This window comes from Dama dama, chromosome 23, assembly GCF_033118175.1.
Source record: "Dama dama isolate Ldn47 chromosome 23, ASM3311817v1, whole genome shotgun sequence".
NCBI classification, from domain to species: domain Eukaryota; kingdom Metazoa; phylum Chordata; class Mammalia; order Artiodactyla; family Cervidae; genus Dama; species Dama dama.
Window position 1 is genome coordinate 25,092,469 of NC_083703.1, and position 22,347 is coordinate 25,114,815.

General features: G+C 39.5%; 1 protein-coding gene across 1 annotated transcript in view; it reads left to right on the forward strand.

Moving 5' to 3' along the window:
• The window catches only part of ARMC3 (armadillo repeat containing 3), a 122,755-nt gene that overhangs the window by 76,436 nt on the left and 23,972 nt on the right, over nt 1–22,347 (forward strand). Inside the window, exons 10-12 of the mRNA XM_061127542.1 lie at nt 304–456; nt 693–798; nt 19,440–19,689. Of these exons, the coding sequence (XP_060983525.1) occupies nt 304–456; nt 693–798; nt 19,440–19,689 (509 nt within the window). The remainder of the gene's footprint in view (nt 1–303; nt 457–692; nt 799–19,439; nt 19,690–22,347) is intronic.

Genomic DNA, 22,347 nt, shown 5'->3' on the forward strand with positions numbered 1-22,347 from the left:
GAATACAGCACATGACTAGTGAAAGTAAGTTCTTACTAAGTCTGAAACTTGCCTCTTTCTTATTATAGAATTTTCTCTGCCATAGTATTCATACCATATAAGAAAAAAGTGCAATACCCATAATTCATTTGGCACATTCACTATGTTCTAAAGATTAAATAGGTATATATTTTGTTTAGCTTAGACTATGATTAAAGCTAACAAATAGTTTGAATTCCCATCATTTTTGGATGGAGAAGTCTTTATATTTGCACAGTTTTTGTAACAAAATTGATATTTTTTACCCCTTTTGGTTTATGAAAGCTGAAAATAGAAAACTTTTTCACGAACTGGAAGTCGAAAAATGTCTTGTAAGCCTTTTGGGTTCTGAAAACGATGGAACTAAAATTGCCGCTTCCCAAGCTATTTCAGCAATGTGTGAGAATTCGGGCACCAAAGAATTTTTCAATAATCAAGGTAAGCACACTGGGAGAAGCCACTTTGAAGATGTTGTTTTTGTCTCTAAGCTGTGTCCAACTCTTTTGCAACCACATGGACTGTAGCCCACCAGGCTCCTCTCTGTCCATGGGATTTCCCAGGCAAGAATACCGGGGTGGGTTGCCATTTCCTTCTCCATTGAACATGTTTAGGCTGCCATATTCTAGTTCACATGGATATCTGTACAGTCACATTTTACTTTTCTTTTTCTGTAGGAATCCCTCAGTTAATTCAGTTGCTAAAAAGTGACAGTGAAGAAGTGAGGGAAGCTACTGCCCTTGCCTTGGCAAATCTGACCACCTCCAATCCTGCTAATGCGAAGTGAGTACAAAAAGACTCATTCAACACAACTTGCAGGATATTTAACAGGCCAAGATGAGCTCATTGTAATCGCCTGCCTTTCAAGGCAGTTTACATGTCCTTTCAGATGCTTCTATGTTGGGTTATTCCTTAGGAACCCTTATGAAAATAAGAGTCGGCAGATAGGCCTGTTTTCCAAAAACATCACGAAATCTTGAGGGTTTCTGGGCTTGTTGGGAAAACGGGTGGGACATTTGATGTAAGTAAGAGGCTAAGCCTTGTAGAAGGTTCCAGAACAAAGAAAATTGGATAATGCTGGGAAATGCTAAAGACAACATTCTACAAATATTGGTAAATCAAGAAAAAAATTTTAAAGAATCAGTTTTTAAAGGGACAAACAGTAGATATAATCGAGAAACACTTTAAAAGTCCATTGAAAACAATGTATCGTCAGTAAATACCTATGGAAAAAGGTTGAAAAGGAATGTCCTCTGTATTCCAAACACCGTGGCATATAATTTATATTCATTTAAAATTTTAATTGTCGAGATAATCCATCTACTAATTGAGGAAACAGAGGCTCTGCAGGTTTCCCTAATTTTCCTGGGTACACATATTCATTCAAATAGAGGAGCTGGAAATTAAAGTCTGATCTACTGGACTCCAAAGGCTTGCTATTTCCTCTACAGATGATAAGGTTGCTTATAAAACAGTAAGAATTTCTAGAAGCAACCTTATCATCTGTAGAGGAAATACATAAATAAACTTTCATAAATAAAGTGATTAATGCCATTTGCAATAAGATGGATGGGCCTTGAAGATACCATGCTGAGTGAAATAAATCAGATGGAGAAAGACAAATATTATCTGATTTCACTCTTATGGGAATATAAAAAACTAGCCAGCAAAATTAATGAAGAGCCCAACCAAACAGAAACAAACTTGAAGATACAAAAAAAAAAAAAAAAAAAAAAAAAGAGCAGCAGTTATCAGAGAGAAAGGGGCAGGAGGACTGCAAAACAGGTAAAGGGGATCAACTGTACAGTGATGATGGAAAGTAAATTTTTAGTGGTGAGCACACCATAGTGTATACAGATGTAGAAATATAATGTACATATGAAACTTGTATAATGTTACAAACCAATGTAACCTCAATGAATAATCTAAATAAATAAAGAAGAGTAAAAAACAATTATTTACCCTCCCTAAATATGGTATGAGTATTAGGGTTCTCTAGAGAAACAGAACCAATGGAAGATGTGTGTGTGTGTGTGTGTGTGTGTGTGTATAATGAGATTTATTATAGGAATTGGCTCATGAGCTTATGATGACTGAGAAGTCTCAGGATCTGCCATCTGTGACCTGGAGAACCAGGAAAGATGGTGGTGATGGTCAGTCGCAGTGTGAGAACCAGGAGCACTGATGTCCAAGAAAAGCAGATGATGGTTGCCCCATCTCAAGAAATTCACCCTTCCTCCTCCTTTGTTCTGTGCATGTGTACTCAGTCATGATTCAATTCTTTATGACTCCATGGACTGTAGCCTGCCAGGCTCCTCTGTCCATGGGATTTCCCAGGCAAAAATATGGAATGGGTTGCCATTTCCTCCTCTAGGGGATCTTCCCATCTCAGATATCAAACCTGTGTCTCCTGCATTCCCTACATAGGCAGGCAGATTCTTTACCACTGAGCCACCTTGGAAGCCCCCACTATGTTCAGTATAGTTCCTCAATGAATTGGATGATGCCCACCCACATTGAAAAGAGGAATCTTTATTCAGTCTACTGATTCATTCAAATGCTGACCTCTTCCAGAAACATTCTCACAGACACTCTCAGAAACAATGTTTCACCAGCTATCTGGGCACCCCTTAACCCAGTCAAGTTGACCCATAAAATTAACCATGTCATTTTGTCAGTTTTTAACATTCACATATTATGGTTTTCTGGCATTGCTGCTAAAATTATCCCTTCCTTACTTGAAATAAATCCTCCTCCACGCCATCATATGTTTCATCTATCTCTTACCCTTTCTTTCTTTTTCTCTACTCACACACAAATATTTGATAAGATCTTGATGGAAAGACTAAAAATCTAACAATGCCCTATTTGTGGCCAAAATGCATAAGCATCAAAACAAAACTGTGTTCCTTTAAGAGCTACAATCTTTGACACAATAATTTCCTAAATTCAGTGTGCATCATCATGTGCATGAAAGCACACACATGTCTAGAATATCAGGGCATAGTAAGTAGCAATTTGAAAACAGCATACTCAATGATTTTTCCAGTATAGGCCCACCAGTGCAAAAATCTTATCAGTGACACTAAAACGCTTCAATCTCCAGTGCATTTAGATTTATATATTATCTAAAACACTCTAAAAGGCCTCTAGAGTGTATAGCGTCTTGATTTGATGTGAGATTGCCTGGCTTACCTTGTTTCACAGTTTTATATAACATCCTAGACAATCAGGATGATAAGTAATACTCAAAGAAGCTGCCTTCAGATTTTCTCTCAATTTTCCATTTATCAAATTTTTGTTATCTGCCGATATAGTTCCATTTTGTCCACAGAGAGATCAATTAGGACTAGATGGTGCCTGACTTTTCTTCTATGATAATCAACTTTACTTTTGTTACTTAATTTTTCTTATCAATTTTAATTGCTGTTATTTCTTTAACCTATCATGTACTGTACATTCTGATTTCTTTTTCCAACTTATGTCTGCTAAGGGAAATGGGACCTGATTGAAAGTGGTTTTATGGTTTTTTTGAGGTCTGTGTAGCTTTTACTTTGGACTTTTTGAGCTAAAAGATACTGAAAGTTAATGGTTTTGAGAAAAATACAGAGTCAGATTTGACCTGTTTGTGCCAAACTCTAAGAACTGGGGTTGAGAAAGATTCTTTCGTCAATCAAAAGGAATGAAAACAAGCAAGCCCCATTGTCAATCCTTCCAGTCAGTCTCCTAGGGTCTCCTAAGCTAACTACAACAGAAGAGACCACAACAATGATTGGTTATTTGTAGTACCTACTCAAATGACCTTTAAAAAATTGTATCAAACTCGGCATGGGTGAGTGTTTCCAATATCAGTTTTTGGAAACAGTCCATTTCATCCCCTTTCCTAGCAATGTACTGTAGGATCGAAGGCTGAGTCCCTGGCTCTGCTGCTGGGTAACTGGAATTGAAATAGTTAGAAAGTCGCTTTTCCACCACATCTAAGTATTAATAGTAAGAGAATAAAGCAAAAACCCAGAGCTGATGTCTTCCAGGTATGTTTAGTAGCTGTTGGGATACTTGATATTTGGTAGCCTAATTTTTTTTTTTTTAAATGCAGTGAAGGGCTGAGAATTCCAGTTTTGTTATTAAAATGTAACCCCTTCCCCTACACTCATATTTCAAGGTGCCTAAAATGGATTTCTGGTTCTTATACTCAGGGCACCTTCTGGAGTTGGAGACTCACCTCATGAATTAGATGATCACTGGCTTGTTATAACAACATATGATCCCGGTATAATTTCCTTTATGTACGTTGAGGGTAAATCAATAGTTTCTAAAGTAAAACAAGAAAACCAACTGGAGGAAGGAGGAGCATACTTTGTGATGACTTTTTTTTTTCCTTGAAAAATTGACAAATGCTTTTAAGTCAAAGTATTTTTATAATCTAAAAACATATTTTTATAATATGCATAAAACTTTATAAAATACATGAATTCAGATTTGCACACATCTTGCTTTCTTCCAAAAGAAAACACATTGAAATGTAATAAAATAATATGACAATGAATGAATGTCAAAGTTCTAAGAACCAAAAACAGAGACAAATAAAAATATGATGATGAGAAATTTGGTAGCAGTGACAAACCACCAGACCGCCCACACCTCTTTGTGGAAGATTTTCAACTTTAATTATAAGTATGACTTTAATTGGTACCAAAAGATCTCACCTAGTTCTTTCTGTCTGTGAATGTGGCTTCCTAGATAAAGTCTTCTGGACACTTGAAATTTTAATTCTATAATCAATAAAGGGTTTCTAAAATATATAATGAATTTGAATAAAAATCTTCTAAAATCCTCCCCTTCCAAATTTCTGATTGTATGGTCATTAAACTTGGGGGAGGGGAGAGGGGATGCACTGCGGTTATCATTTTGAGTAAGTGGCTATCATACACGCATGGTAGTGTACTCAGGCCCCTTAGGGAAGGGGGATGCTTGCCCAGCTGCTGAGGATAGCCTCCAGGTGGAGCGCCTTTGGGCTGATACATTTTATTGACTCCTTACACAGGCTGGCAGTGTTAATGTTCACTGCCATCTCTAGAATTGATGGGTAGGGCCAACCCTGTCAACGTTCTCTTGAAATCCCTTCTTTTCAGTCAGTGTAAAGCTTGGCTACCAGGTAACCTAGCTTTATCAAATTTTATATAAAAGATAATAATGGAGGACCTGAGGCCACGTCTCTAGTGGTGTTTTGGTCCCCACAGGCCATTTCTTTCTTTTCTTTCATTTTCTGATAGTTCTCATGTGTGTTCTGGATATGTGAAGTCTCCAGGTATTTTTGAGTTATGGATAAGTGAAAGTGTAATTTAAAAAATAATTCAAGAAACACAAACCCTTTTACTTATAAACAAAAAAGCTACTGTCAGGGAGTAAAATGATGAAGAGTAAAATAGACAATAAAGTTATTCTGGAAGTCCGTTCACCTCCCAGGAGTGTTTTGCTTTAGGCCTTTTGCATGACCATCCTTTCTGTATGGAATGTTCTTCCACTCCATGAATGCCTACCACGCAGTTCCCCACCCCCTCAATCTGCACAAATGCCACACCAAGAAGGCCAACGGTGACCACTGTGGTCACAGCACACCACCCACATACCTTCTCCAGCCTCCTTTCCTGCTGCCCTTTCCTCAGAGCTCTTAGCATTTTCTTAGCAACACACAGTTCATTCATGATGTTCTCTGACCAGCTCCCAGCACCTTTGTCTGTTTAATTCACTGACACAACAAGCATCTAGAATAGTCCCCATCCCATAATAGCATTTTGGGAGTGGGGTGGGGGAGTGGGCGCACACCAATAACACAATCAAAAGGAAAATGACAGTGAAAGAAGATCTGTTATCAACCAGTGCCGATAACTTAAAATAGAAAGTGATCATCTGTATTGTGTTGTTTGTTTTCACAGAATCTCATTCACAAAGTGGAAAGCCACTCAGTTCTAAGAGTCTTCTAGCCATACTTTTCATTCTGTATTATCTGCAGAATAAAGTCACTCAAAGTGGACAAAAGGCAATGAATAAGAGTAAGCTTGAGGGTACAGGAAAAGAGGACCAGAAGAGCCAGAGTCACTTATTTAAAGTGATAGGAGGGAAAAAAGTAAAATCATTTTTAAGTGAATAAGTAACAAGTGAGGTTAAAACAACCACCATAGAAAGAAATAGGTGGAAATGGAAACAGAGAAACAAAAATGAATTTTATATAAATATGCAATCCAGGGGACTTTCCTGATGTTCCAGTGGCTAAGATTCTGAGCTCCCAATACAGGAGACCTGAGTTCAATCCCTGGTTGGGGAACTAGGTCCTACATGCCACAACTAAGACCCGGTGCAGCCAAATAAATAAATAATTGTTTAAAAAAGCATTAAAAATGTAATCCAGTTAGTTAATTTGGACACCATTATCCTTTTTTGGTTCATTGTTGATCTTTTTGACAATTCTCAATTTATAATACCTTTTAGAAAGGAGAAAGTTGTTTATTTTTGAAAGAAGTACTATTTCAGCTAAACTACATATTTACATTGTACTTCTTAAATCCAATTAGTCATATCAAAGTTTTATATTATTTACATAACTACCGAGAGCATTTGTTCTTGGTTGACATTTCCTGAGGGGCAGATTCTCTATATTAGAATAGTTTAAACTATTAATTTATAGCATCACTGCCATCTGTTGGATCTGATCAGAATTAGAGTTTTTCAGTCATTCCAAGAATGAGAACTGTTCAGCGCTTTTCATTTCCCAATGCCAACAGTAAGTAAATTTTGGATACTGGTAAACAATGAAAAGACTAGAAAATAATGTGATTGCTAACTAGATATTTTTCAAAAGATACACTTTTTTTAAGAAATAAAACATGAATAAGATTAAAGTGTAAAAAGTAATAACTACAGTTACTTTAATGTTTATAGAGAGGTCAGCTGAAACTATGGTTTTGCTATAGAAAATGCTCAGTCAAGTCGCTGTTGTATATATATATAGATCATACTAATTCACTCTTGATTCTTCATATTTACTTCATAGTATCTCCATAAAAACCAGGTGATTTCCTTAAATCTTGCAGAACTTGTTATCTCCATTTCCTTATTTTTAATGTTTTTAAATTTTTTAAAACTTTTTAATTAATTTATTTATGGCTGCACTGGGTCTTCATTGCTATGAGTGGGTTCTCTCGTTGTGAGGAGTGAGGGCTACTCTCTAGTTGCAGTGCACAGGCTTCTCATTTCGGTGGCTTCTCTTGTCACAGAACACGGGCTCCAGAGCACTGGCACAGTAGTTGTGGTCCACAGCCTAGTTGTCCCCCAGCATGTGGTTCTTCCCAGATCAAGGACTGAACTGCTGTTCCCTGCACTGCAGGATGAATTCTTCATCACTGGACCACCAAGGAAGCCCTATTTTTTTGTTTTTAATAGCCCTCCCCACAACAGCAGTGACTCAAGGCAGCATATATAGTGGTTACTTTTAAAACAATTTTTTTTTTTTTTTTGACTGGACTGCTGGGCCACTGCTGCTTCCACACTACCAGAGACAACTCTTCTCTAGGGACCATCCTGCTATCATGTGACCTGTGGTCAAGACCACAACAAAGGAAATGAGGGGATGAGTAGGGAGAACACCCCAAAGAGACTCCAGGAAGAGACAGAATGCCCCCGAATTATACAGATGTGCATGTTGAGTGCTTTGGGAACTTTTCAATGTCCTCATTCTATATGGATGACCTGTCATTCTGTATTACCAGTGTTCATATTTCTCTTTACTAACACAGAAATAAAGCAGTGACTGAATCATTTTAATATCTAGTAGAATTATTTATCAGGGTGCTAGGCCTAAGACGGGCCTCTCAGGTCATGCTAGTGGTAAAGAACCTACCTGCCAGTGAAGGAGAAGGGACTTGGGTTTGATCCCTGGGTTGGAAGGATCCCCTGGAGGAGGGCAAGGCAACCCACTCCAGTATTCTTGCCTAGAAGATCCCATGGACAGAGGAGCCTGGTGGGCTATAGTCCGTAGGGTCACAAAGAGTAGGACATGACTGAAGTGACCAAGCATGCATGAACATGCCTAAGAAAGTCATGTAATGTGTAGAGAAAATCTTTTAAAGATGTGCCACATATAAAACATCAAGAAAACACAGCACTTCATTTATTCACAATGACCCAACTCTCTATCCATTCAGTATTTTCAGGGAAGGGCCTGACCTTGAATAGTTTCTTATAATGTTAAATCTCTCTAGTGTTTGAAAACCACTTTTCAAAGCTTTTTAAAAAATCCTCCCCCCCAATAAATAGGGTTAGTGGAAGGTAGTGTACTTATGTATTTATTTCTACAAATATTTCTTTTACTTTCTTTTATTCTGCAGATTTAAGTATAGACTAGTGCTAGTCTTTAGTAAGTCTCCTACATACAAACAAGTTCCGTTCCAAGAGCTTATTTGTAAGTCCAATTTGTTTATAAGTTCATTTTGCTGATAAATCCAACAAAGTTAGCCTAGGTACCCAACTAACAATTGGCTATATAGTACAATACGGTAATAGGTTTATAATACTTTTCATACAAATAGTAGGTAAAAAACAAAAAGTAAAACAATTTTAATCTCACAGTACAGCACCTTGAAAAGTACAGTACATTACAACGGCTGGCACACAGGGACTGGCATCAAGTGAACAGGCAAGAAGAGTTACTGACTGGAGGAGGAAGGGGAGGTGGGAGATGGTAGAGCTGAAGGATCACCCGCACTAGGAGACGGAGGGCAAGCTGCAGTTTCATTCATGCCTGACATTGATAGCCCAGGTTTTGGTTCCTTGCTGGATTCAGTTCTATCTACCCTCTTGAAAAAAGAATCCAGCGATGTCTGGGTAGTAGCTTTTTCTCTTGTCATTGATGCACTGGACTGCATTCCTAATGGCTGCTGCAAGCTTTGTGTACCGTTCCACATTTGGGTCCTGTGTCTCAAAAGCTAACAGTGTCTCCTCAAATAAAGAAAACCCTCTTGCCATTTCCTGCATCGTGAATCTCTTTGGCTCTTTAATTACGTCTTCTTCCTCCTTTCTCTGGGTACATGTACATCTTTGAAAGTTCACAACTTGAAGGTTCCTATGTAGGGGATGTACTGTATTTTCTTGTGCACTTGAGGCTGTAGTGCAGTGAATGATGATGGTCATTTCAAAGGAGGGGACAAAACACCTCTCTTAAAGTTGGCAAAACATCACAAGATTCACTTCCACATTGCCATTCCCCTCCAGGAAGATATATATATTTATCTCCCAGATGGCTAGAGATGCATACCATCACCCTTTGAAAATAAACTTTAACATCTGTTCTAGATCATACTTCTTGACCAATCCACACAGATTCACTTACGAATAAGTAATCTTGTCATTTACAATACTTTTTTTTTTTTAATCAAAGAAATATTGACCATAGTCATAATCCACTGTGATTTACAACATTAAAATGCAGCCTCAGGAAAAATGCAAACTCATGTTACAGACGTGATGTATGGGCTGGACTTGGTAATGCTAAAGCTGTGCAGTTATGGTCTTTGTTAGGGCTTTTCACAGGAGAAAATGTTTTCAGCAGTCCGTTTTCCTCTAACAGTGGAGTAACTGTGTCTTCATACTGACCCCTAGTGGCAGTTTAGGAAGATGTTGGGGGAGGGGCAGAAAAGGTAATGGGAGATTTGCTCTGTATTTTAGTGAAAATGCACACCGACTTAATCTGAAATATTCTTCAGTGTGTTTAAAATAATATTTAAAAACATTACTGAAAGACTGTGATCTGGAAATCATTCCATTGTGGTGCTTTTAAACAGATAATATTCTACTGCTGTGTGTTAATAGATGCTTGTCTTTGTCTCTTTTTAAGGTGAAGTCATTTCAAAATATTTTGACACATTCATTGTCCTGGTGGCTGAATATCACCTGTGCTACATAACCATATAGGATAAATATAATATGCTTAACCGACATAAATTAATCTTGTTGTTATGGTACTTACTCTAGAGCTGAATTTTTTGCTCTTGACTTTGTATAATAGAAATTATTTGGTTTTAAAATTCTTATATCACTTTATTGTCAGATGCTACCTCCTTCAAATTAAAATGCTCATAAGATGAGAATCCTCCAAGATAACTTGAATTAGTTCCTTTTACAAAGTTCAATTTTGTAGTAAGGATGTATCAAACTTTTGTATTCAGGATGATACCTCAAAAAACTTATTTAAAGTGTTATTCACTATCTTGAAAGCCTTCTGAAATTAACAGATAAAATACATGGGAGGCACCTTCATGGTAAACTTAAGTAGTATTCTTTCCTTATTTCCATCCAAGCTTACTGAGTAGATACTTTCTATTTCTACCCACCTTAGTACCTAGATTCCTTCTCTGCTAACTGTATATTGATAAACACCTCTGATTTTAAGGAATATATAGAATGAAAAGCTGGATTTTTCAATGAAACAAGTCAATTCCATATCCCCATTTTGTGTCAGTTGATCCCTAGTCGACCTTCACAGTTTGAATTTTATTAGCTACCAGTTGAGGCTAGATGAATCCCACAAAATGTTCAATTAGAAAATTATCTATCCTGCTTTTATTACCTGGAAAGCAAAGACTGACATTTGCATAACCTTATTTTAAATTTGCTAGTACCTCTTTCAGGCTTAATTTCCAATGTAACTTATTTTAAGTGGAAAGTATCAAACAGTTTGATCAAACAAAGACTTAGGAGTGATGCTTGAGGAAATTGCTTCAGCTCCAGCCCTGCAGGGGTTGGAGATTTGACTGTCTAGCTGAAAAGTTGTCTGAAAATGAAAAGTTCATACATAGATGCAAATTTGTAAATAGGATGCTATTTTCCCATGATCCTAGAAATGGAGACAGGATTATAGGAAAATCTCTGCTCTTGTGGCTCACTGAGTAGGTGTGGGTAATGATGTGATAATGTTGCTGACGTGGTGATGATGATGAAACGATGAAATTATGTTGATAGTTGGAATGTGTGGCCAGGCACTGAGCTAAGTACTTGAAATGGAATGTATCAGTAAATACTCGAAGCGTTCCCTATGATGTATCGAGTCTTATCATCATGTCCATTCTGCAGATGAGGAAACAGAAGCACAGTCCTTGTTCAAGGTCACAGAGGTGGGATGGATACTATACGCCAAGCCAGTCAGCTACCTACCTCCAGAGAAAGCTCATGATTTTTCTTTCTCTGCCTCCTGCTCACTATCTCCCTGAGTTTGAGCTTCTCCAAATATTCCCACCAAAATGTTTCCCTCTGCCTTCTTGGTCTCTTTGGATTCCACCAGACTGGAGGCACCTTTGGAGAAGTGAGTTTCCATCCCCTCCTCTCCTTCCTCCCTCCTTCCACCTTTCTCCCAGGTTTCTTTCCCCGTTATCACTTGACTTCCTCCTCATCCTTGTTTTCTCTTTATAAGAGAATAAGAAACAAGAAAAAAAAAAATGTATTCAAAGGTTAGTAAGAATTTCCCAAAATGCTGTGCGTCAAAATGGTCTCCCTTATTTCTCATTTCCTAAGGAATGATGAAGTAAACCAAATGGATGCTGGCTTCCACCCCCCGCCCCCCCCCCCCCCAGAAAATACAATATCTGTTTAAAGCTTAAGATATTAGTAATTGAAAAAAACCCATAGTGAACTAGAAGTCAGATCACCATGGTTTTAATTTTGTGTCTGTTGATTGACTTGCTCCCTGAGCAATTCTCTCACTAAATTTTATCTTTCTTAACTATAAAACAAAATAAAAATGGAATCTGGATTCTATTTTGCACGTCCAAGTGATTACCCTTGATCCAGGGAGCCTGCAACACAAATTTCCACTAGGAATAGATGGGATCACTCTTTACCACTTTTATCATTTTATCCCAAAGGTTAAATTTTGGTTTCTTGTGTAAATTATTTCACTGTCACTTGGGTGTTCTTTGTGTGCCAGGCACTGCTCTCGGCTGTAGGGGTACTGTAGGGAACATGACAATGGTTCCATGAAACTGCTTTCATAAAGCTTACAGGTTGGACAGGAAGACAGACAACACATGAGTAATTTTAAGGTAATTTCAGAGGCAGTAACAGTATGGATTAAATAAAACAGCATGATATCATAGAGAGGGGCATGCATGACACCAGGGTTGTGAAAGGAGTCACAGGAATGACACAGCTCATCAAAGAGGGTCTCTCCGAAGAACCGACGTTAGAGCTGATGAGCTGAGGATAGTCCTGGCAATGGCCAGTGGTTTTTTTCTTTTTTTTTATGTGCAGTCACACTAGAGATTTCAGCATCCTTATTATTTAGTTAAGAAAATCAACAACGTGGTATCCTTAATTACTTTGGGATTGTGGCCCCTGTCACATCCAGATATGTAAACAGACTGACTTCCAGGCTAAACAGAAACATTTGATAGCTGCAGAAGGGACTGATTATGAATGTTCTAACACCTTGACCATTATCCCTATTTTATCAGGAGACAAGTCAGCCATGTTAAATGAAGACAGTTGTTCTTTCCTGATGGCATCTAGTTTTTTATTGGCAGGCATTCCAGTTTTTTGAGACAGAAGGTGGCATGTATGGAAGTGAGGTATCCTGATTGAACAGATAGGTCAATAAAGATTCCTTGTCACTTGTAAGAAAATTACATTTGATTTCCCTGCACCTTGACTGACTGCCTCGTAATTGGTAAAAACAAACAAAACAACAACAAAAAAACCCTGTGTGTTCTCTGTGGAGGGGCCAGGTTAGGGTGTACTCGACTCCTCGCAACTAGCAGTTTTCTCTTGAAAAATCCTGATGTCGCAGCAACTGTAGTTAAAAGCATATTCTGGAAGCCCCCAAATCGTACTTGCTAGGGCACCTCGGTATGATGGAAACAATTTGATTTCACATACTTAAAAAAATTTTTTTGCATTTTTTTTTCTTATTTTGCTATAGGAGGCAAAGCTCCCTCCGTTCGTTTTCATGGATGGGTTTCACTTTAATAATAATATTACTTTACATTCGTTAAGATTTTTGCCTGCAGTTTAATCATGATTCAGTCCCTTACTACAGGATAAACGTCTTTAAATATTTCTTTAAAAAGAGACAATCTCTTGGCTACTTTTGTCAATCCTGGGGTTCAGCCAGAGTTGGAGGGCACATTTCTTTGTCTTTTGCAGCTGTGGGGCTGCCTCGGGGTGACGGCTGTTTGGGACTCAGAAATCGATCAATTTAAGGAACACCCTCGACTTCTCGGGTCATTACCTTTGAAAAGCTGGCTGGAATGAGAGTCAGGAATCCTGTTCACAGCATTCCAAATCTGGCTGTGATAACCAGGAGATCTGTTTATCTTAGCGGCCCGCGCCCCACCCCCCTTGCACCTGTATAGACTCGCGGGAACCCGCAATTAAACTCGCCAGCCCCCAGTCATTGCTGCACATGCACCTCCCCGCCCCACTCGCAGCGTGTCTGCCACCAATATGTCTTTCTTTGGTGTGACAAACCTCACGGAGACATATGAAAAGCCGTGCTGGTGGGAATGGTTGTAATCACTGTTAACAAACAAGGTTCTGATTGCCAATATTACCATCTGTTCCATCGGGTTCCACATATTCCCCGGTATGTGGGCTCTGTTAAACAGATTTTCCGTGCGGCCCAAGGTCACCCTTGATTCATGTAACCAGCCTTTGCAGATGGGTTAAATGTGAGCCTCCCAACAGCAGCAAGAATCAACATCCGAGAGGTACCAAATCATGTCCTCCGAAGACAGAGCCCAAATAAACATTCCACCGTGTCCACAAAGACAGAATATCCACATCCCTTGATACCCTAAAGGAGTAGATCCCAAAGACACTGTGTCAAGTGCAAGATTCGTCTATTACACTCCCTACAAAAATGACTTCACTGTATAATTAGAGAAGCCCAGGGGTGAGGAGGAAATAACCTGCTTTCAAGAGCAGCTGTTTAAGTGATACAGGTGGAGATCCCCGTACTGTTGAGTCCGCTCCCTTCTTGTGAACTTAAAACTGAGCTGAGTACTTTTCCCTCTGTTTCTCAACACCTGCAGAGGTTCTCATCACTCCCCTTGAGGTGATTCAAGTCAATTAAAATATATTGATCTTCTCAGCACTGGGGATATAAAAAGACTGCCTGAGAAGTAGGTACCAGGCTTAGACACAGAGGAGGGGTGATTAGTAAGGAGGGGCAGTAATGGATGCGGATAACTTCACCTAGGAAGGGGCGAGTGAGCCGGTTTTGCAGGGTGAGCTAGTGGTCCTCAGGCAGAGGTGTGGGAGAAATAGGGCAAGGCGTTTGGGGCAAAGAGAGCATGAGTGCAAAGGCACACAGACATGAAACAGCACAGTAAATACAGGGAGGCGTAAAATAGATGCTATTTTGCAACTGAAATTTTCCTTAGTATTCTTAGTGCCCCTGCTGTAAGTGCTTTTTCACTGTGGGGCTTGGGGACTTAATATAAAAAACTTTTGTGTTGAATTCCTTTCCATAACATGTGCCATGAAATAATATTTTGAGATGGTTACTATTCTCTGACTGTGAACGTTTGTACCAAAATCTCATTTTTTAAAACAAAAAGAAACTTTTATGTTTAGCAAATGCATGCTCTGAGCTCATGTGAAAAAGAGACCTAACCTAGTTTGGGGGTCAAGAAATGCTTCCTTGAGGAGGAGATATTAGTGCTGAACTTTGAAAGATGAATGGGAATTATCGGGGGAAGAAATGTCCAGTCAGGGAGACCAGAGTGTGAGGACAGCCTGAGGTGACATGGAGCCTGGCAAGGTTGCCAGAAAGGGCTGGGATGCAGCAACAGGGAGTGCTGGCAGGGAGCATGGGGGTGAAGGGGACAGGGTCAGCTCATGCTCAGCCCCCGGGAACTCATGCTCAGCCCCAGAGGACGCATGAGACATCCGGGGCTTTATCCTGAGCAGTGGGGAATGGTGGAAGCTTTAAGTAGAGGGGAAATATGATTATATTTATTATTTAAAAAGTAACTTTACTTCATTCTGTTTTGACAGACTCCAGGTCCACCCACATCTTTTCAAATGACCCAATTTCATTCCCTTTTATGGCTAAGAAAGAGAAAAACAAATACCATATATTTAACACATGTATGCAGAATTTAGGAAAATGGCACAAATGAACCTAGTTCCAGGGCCGGAATAGAGCCGCAGACAGAGAGAATAGATGTGTGGACACGAGGTGGGGTAGGGAGGGTGGGATGAACTGGGAGATGAGGTTTGACATAAATATACTTGGCTGCGTTCTCAGTCAGTCAGTTGTGTCTGACTCTTTTGTGACCCCATGGACTGTAGCCCACCAGGCTCCTCTGTCCATGGAATTTTTCAGGCAAGAATGCTGGAGTGAGCTGTCATTTCCTACTCCAAGGGATCTTCCCAACCCAGGGATCAAACCTGCTTCTCTTGCGTCTCCTGCGTTGACAGGTGGATTCTTTACCATTGTGCCAAAGCAAATAGATAGTGGGAATCTTCAGTATGGCACAGGGAGCTCAGCTGCGTGCTGTGATGACCTAGATGGATGGGAAGGGCGGGGTGAGAGGGAGGCTAAAGAAGGAGAGGATATATGTATACATATAGCTGGTTTACTTCATCATACAGCAGAAATTAACACAACATTGTAAACCAATTATACTCCAATAAAAATATAAAAGTGAAAGAAGTGTAAATCACTTTAGTAACTTCTCTGGTGGTCTAGTGGCTAGACCATGCAGCCATGCATGTGCTCCCCATGCAGGGGGCGTGGGTTTGATCCCTAGTCAGGGAACTAGATCCCAAGTGCTGCAACTAAGGTTTAGAAAGAAGATCCCACGTGTGGCAAGTAAGACTCAGTGCAGCCAAATACATATATGTATATATACATATATATGTATAAATATGTGTGTGTATATATATATTTTTTAAATCACTAACTGTAAGATGGAGAAAAGTTTGGAGTGGATGAGGGGGAAAGTGTGTTAGGAGAGAACTTACATCAATCCATAAGAAAGGATATTGGATTGGATTCAGAGGGAGAGATGGAGATAGAGGAAAGGGAGGGATTTGAGAAATACAGAGGAGGGAAATAGTCAGGACTTGGTAATAAACTGTCTGACAGACATGACATGTCAAACTTCACTTCTATTTACATATATGATATAAACATGTTTTCATACATCCCCATATTTGGTTTTTAGTTTGGTTAAACTTTTCAGTTTACATTTTAAACTCTTATTTGATTAAAGTCCAACCGGATGGAGACTAATGAGAGTAAATATCAGAAAATAGGTTCAGATTGTCGCAATGACATATGACCCTGTAATTCTGTATTTTGTAACAAAGTAGTTTGACTTTTGTCCTATCCATTTGAATACTGTTCCATCTAGGAAACTAAAATTGTGTTTTAGAATAGGATAGGATTTGGCTTGTGTATATGTTAGACATGGGGGAAATAAGACATAGTGTCTTGAGTTTGAAAGATACAAAATTAATGCAATTCTTTTTTTTTAAAGTACAAATTCTGCACTCCATTTCTATAACTGAAATTAGTTTTTTTAAGTAAGACTAATAGCTTGATTTTCCATATCATAATTTAATCTCATTTATGCATTTTGCACTTAGAGCTGCCCATAGCAAATTATGGGCAGATATGTATACATTCTATTACATTGCTCTCCCAGCTGTGCATGTATGATTTGGTGCTGGCAGTTATGTTCAATTTAGTAAAAGCTATATTCCACTGTGTCTAGAATCTTCGAGCTTTTTAAACAGCTAGTACATAAAAATGCACTTCCCTTTACTGCCTCCATAAAGAGCAAAGAAAGAGCAGAAGGTAGAGTATAAATGAACCAGGGCCAGACATGCTTTTGTACAGGAGAAAGAGAGAAGCAGAATCCAGGCAGAAAGACTGAGAGCAGAGGCACGCCTGATGAAAATCCCTGTGTCTCCATGACCCAGGAGAAACTAAAATGATGGAGTATGATCCTATGTACTTACTTAAATTTTCTATAAACTCCCTGATACACACAAAAGACAAAACCTTTGAGAATTTACTGAAATGCATTTACTTAAAATACTTCTGGCTTCTCTCATGGATACCATTGTGTGCTCTTCTTTACACTCCAAGATGTGTTAAAAAGAGAACATCTAAAACCACTAAATACATTTTAACCAAGGTGTGTTTACAATGATTAAGAATCACAAAGTATTTGGTTTAAGGAATGGATTACATTAAGTGCACGAAAAACAAGTCAAAGGAAACAAAATATTTTGAGGTTTAAGCATTGGAAGAACTGATGCTAAAGCTGAAGCTCCAATACTTTGGCTACCTGATTCAAAGAATTGACTCATTGGAAAAGACCCCAATGCTGGGAAAGATTCAGGGCAAGAGGAGAAGGGGGTGACAGAGGATAAGATAGTTGGATGGCATCACTGACTCAATAGACATGAGTTTCAGCAAGCTCCTGGAGTTGGTGAAGCACTGGGAGGCCTAGTGTGCTGCAGTCCACAGGGTCACAAAAAGTCAGACACAACTTAGTGACTAAACAACAAGAAGCATATACTAATTAGAAGATATGCATAATTTTAAATTACTGCTGGTAGTTTTTATGTCAATTTTTACTATAAGTTGAATATGAGAAGTTCCACCAAATTTAGGCTATATTAGAGCCTCAAATTCCCTTCTTCACAAAATCAAATGACCACCATGTCAATAATAGGAGAGAGGTGTAATGTGAAATAATCTTAAGAGTGTTTATTTTATACTTGACGAACAGTAATTAAGTGCTCTCCCTCAGTCTGTCATAGTGAGATGCAAGGCCTTCCTCTCAATATTTTTCTTGAGCTTCCTCCCAAATTTTGGTCACCTGTCATCAAACCAAATTGTAAAGGATGCTTTCCCAGAGAGACTGGGAGGTGACACAGAGGGTTAAACAGACACCAGGGACTGGAAGAGGGGAAACACGGAGCTGAGTGCTCACTCCGCCTTGGTGACAATCAACATGGTGTGTTTTCTGGATGGATTTATATAAACCAGGGTGGGAGCTGCCTTCAAGGCCAACACCAAGGAACCCTTCATTCTCCAGAATGATGTCATTCCGTTCCTGCCCAATGGCTGCAGTTGAGTCTCCTTCAGAGCTAGTTTGTGCCTAATCACAGCTTCCTTTTACCTAGAGCTACCAGTCTCCTTATTGAGGTCATATGTGTATTCTGCTCTCTGATGAATAATTGTGATGACTTCTGTTTTGACATATTAATTCTCCTTCACTATCAGCAAATTTAGGTGACAAAGCCAAATTAAATTGAACTCATCAGAATGCAGGGTGATGAGCTAAACTATATAGCCTCAGGGTTGTTTTATTTTTCCTTCAATTTTGGTTATTAATATGATCCTAAATTTTTAAAGTGTCAAATATAACCTGAAAGAGATGTTAGTATTATTGGAGTCTTAAGTGTACTTTTATTGTCTTGATTACTTCTATTACCATGATGATTTAAACAGATTTTTAATACAATTTGGGGTCTTCCTTTAAAACCAGGATGCTCTATATATTTTATTGCTTGAAACATCATACGTGAAGCAACTCCAAACATTAAAGAACATAATTAAATAATCTTTCACCTGTTAAAATTATGTCTTTTAAATTTATACTCTTTTATGAGCTTTTTGAGTGATTACAAAGCAAGGACTATAGAAAGTATAGTGTTTTTATAAGAAGGTTTGGGTTTCTAATTGTGAGAAAATGTTAATAATATATTAATGGATGATGGTAGTCTTTTTATACTAGAAATAGGAAATTTAACAACTGGATATGCCTACATTACTAAAATTATTTTTTGTCAATATCATGACTTTGATCTTGATGTTTAATTTGTAAAAGCAACATTCGCCCATCAAAATGATTTACTGCCTTCAAACGTGTTAACATCTACCTACAGTTAACAGTTTCGTTTAAAAAGAAGACAAACTGAAGAATTTTATCTTAAATTTCCATGTTCACTCATTCCTCCTATTTAAGCTTTGTTTTCTTACTGGTTAGAAATATTTTAATAGAATTCAGTAACTATTGAATTGGAATTTCCGGATCGTATAAGTATTACCGAGTTAAAAAATGAACAGCTGTAGTAGAGTTTCTAAGAAGCAATCATGCATTTTTCTATAACCCAAAGCTGCAGATGTAGGGAAAGGATTATTTAAATTCATTCATAACTTGACATTACCCCGCCCTCCCCCAGACTCCATTTAAATCCCCAGCGCTTCTATGCCAGGTTCATCACCCGCGTAAATTAATTTCTTTCTAAAATTGTCTTTATGCACTCGTTTGTTTTATAAGCTTAGCTGTAGGCTCCAAAGATCAGTTCTTGAAGTGGGGTGAACAGCATTCATTTCTCCTTCGTTGACCCAGAGCTGCTGCGGAAGGTGATGGTATAGACGCATTAATCAACACCCTGTCCAGCAAACGAGACGGAGCCATCGCCAACGCAGCCACGGTGCTGACGAACATGGCCATGCAGGAGCCCCTCCGCCTGAGCATCCAGAGCCATGACGTCATGCACGCCCTGCTCAGCCCGCTGCAGTCGGCCAACACCATCGTGCAGAGCAAAGCCGCCCTCACCGTTGCTGCAACCGCGTGTGACACGGACGCCCGCACAGAGGTGAGCGTTTGCGTCACTTTCCTTCTCTCTTCTGGTCGATGCCTACCCTGCATTCATTTGAAACATTTTCAAGTGTTTCACCGCATCCATCCCTCAAGATGCAAGATGTTGGGAAACAAACTGACCTCATGCAGCCAAGAAAGTGAGTGACTGAGCATTCACGTAAATGGAGTATGGTCTATAAAAATATTGAATTGCTATGTTGTACGCCTGAAACTAATATAAATAACCACCTATATGTAATGCATGTAGTATATAAACCAATTATACTTCAGTTTTTAAAAAAGGAATAGGTGCATTTGTCATCCTCATTTTACAGAGGAGGAAATGGGTCTAAAAAGAATTAATGTGTGTAAAGCAGAGCTGATTGGTCGGGAAGTCAGGCTTGTGAGAAAACATCTTTCTCAGCCCAGAGCCCCTGCCCTCACACAGTGCTGTCTGCTCAGACAACAGACAAATCTCCTCCTCTGTCTCTTAGATGTTTTTTCCTACTCCCCGCTTCTTAGTTCCTATTGACTCAATTCATTTGTATTCATCTCAGACGGTAAAAAATTTGCCTGCAATCCGGGAGACCCAGGTTTGATCCCAGGTCAGGAAGATCCCTTGGAGAAGGGAATGGCTACCCACTCCAGTATTCTTTCCTGTAGAATTCCATGGACAGAGAAGCCTGGTGGGCTACAGTCCACTGGGTCACAAAGAGTCAGACACGACTGAGTGACTTGGCACTGGCATATATTTCTTTGGCTGTCCTGGGTCTTAGGTGCAGCATGTGAACTCTTAGATGCAGCATGTGGGATCTAGTTCCCTGACCAGGGATTGAACCCTTGCCCTCTGCATTGGGAGAGTGAAGTCTTAGCCACTGGACCACCAGGGAAGTCCCTAAACTGACCTTTCAATATATGAGCCTCATCACATCACTGCAAGTCCCCGGTGGTGTGCCACTCCCCCATGGGAACAGTTATGTAAAGGCTTGAGACGATCCACCTGTGCTGCCTCAGCCTGAACTCACCTCCCAGGTGTAACGCTACACTCTAGAAATACCATACGATTTGTAATTGTCAGCATGCTCAGTTTTCTTATTTATACTTCCTTGATGTGTCTGCTCAGAAAGCTAGTCTCACGTTTGTCCACCTGATAAATGCCTGTTTCTCCTTCAACATGCAGCTCAGCAATTTCATCCTCCATGAGGCCTGCCTTCAGTCCTCAAACAGGGACTCAAACGTCCTGCTCTTGTGACCCCATCACTCCCTGTGCATGCCTTCCCTGAACTCAGTCTTGTGTTAGCTTTTGTAGGTAAGACCATAAACTCCCTGAGGCTTTAGGGAAGGGAACCGAAGTTTCCTTTCCCTGTGTTCATGTCATTGATACATATCTGGCACACAGTATAGGCTTGATAAGCAGCTGTTGAATGAATGAGTGGATGAATAAATGAATGGAGGAATGAGTGGAGAAATTCATAAACGAGTTAGATATTTGCCAAAAGAGCACATGGAGTCAGATTGCTATCTTGTATTATACTTAGAAATAAAGATGTTCAGAAATTTGGCTTGCTAAGCATGAGATGCTTCAAGTAAACTTTACAAAGCTGCCCAAGTTACTTGTGCTAATGTGTAATTTCCATCAGAGCCCCTGTGTTTGAGAAGAACATGATTGGAAGTGGATCATGTCTCATAAGGGCTCCTGTTTTCAAATACTACACAGAGACACCTGTAGAATATTCCTTTGTCCTCCAGGCTTAGATAGCACAGTATTACATTTCAGACAGGGAGACAAGCGCTCTGTCAAATCTTTTCTCCCCGCCCCCCCATCTGAATAATTTTATACATGAGTGATTTCTTTTAATAGGGTAATTAGTGTAGTTCCCCCTGATTCTCTTCTTGTTCTTTTTCTTTTTCACTCCTTGAAGAAATATGAATGATAGAATGGATCGTCCTCTGGAGAACTGCTTCAGCATTGCCTTGGCCACACGGTTGGCTTGGTCACAGTGTCTGGTGACACGGGTGCCACTTACCTGCATTGGTTACTCCTGCCCAGCTTTGGAGACCATGTCTGTTTTCTACTGCTGCCATAACAAATGACTACAACTCAGTAGCTTAAAGCAATTGTTGTTGTTCAGTCGCTAAGTCGTGTCTGACTCCTTGCGACCCTGTGGACTGCAGCATGCCAGGCTCCCCTGTATTTCACTGTTTCCCGGAGTTTGCTTGAATTCATGTCCATTGAGTCAGTGATGCTATCTAACCATTGCATCCTCTGCTGCCTTCTTCTCCTTTTGCTTTCAATCTTTCCCAGCATCAGGGTCTTTTCCAATGAGTCGGCTGTTCATATCAGGTAGCCAGATACGATTCTGTTATCTCACAGTTGGGAGGTCAGAAGTCTGAAAATGGGTCTTATGGGTTAACGTTGGGATATTAACAGAGCTGCAATCCTTCTGGAGACTTGATGGGACTGTTTCCTGACCCTTTCTAGCTTTGACCATCCGTCTCCATTTCTTGACTGTGGCCCTTTCCTCTATCTTCCAAGCAGATTACTGCAATATCTGTTTCTACAAATTTCCTTTCCCTACTCCACACACTCTTATCTCTCTCTTCTTAAAAGAACCCTTGTAATTAAATTGGGTCCACTTGATAATTCAGAACAATCTTCCCATCTTCAAATCCC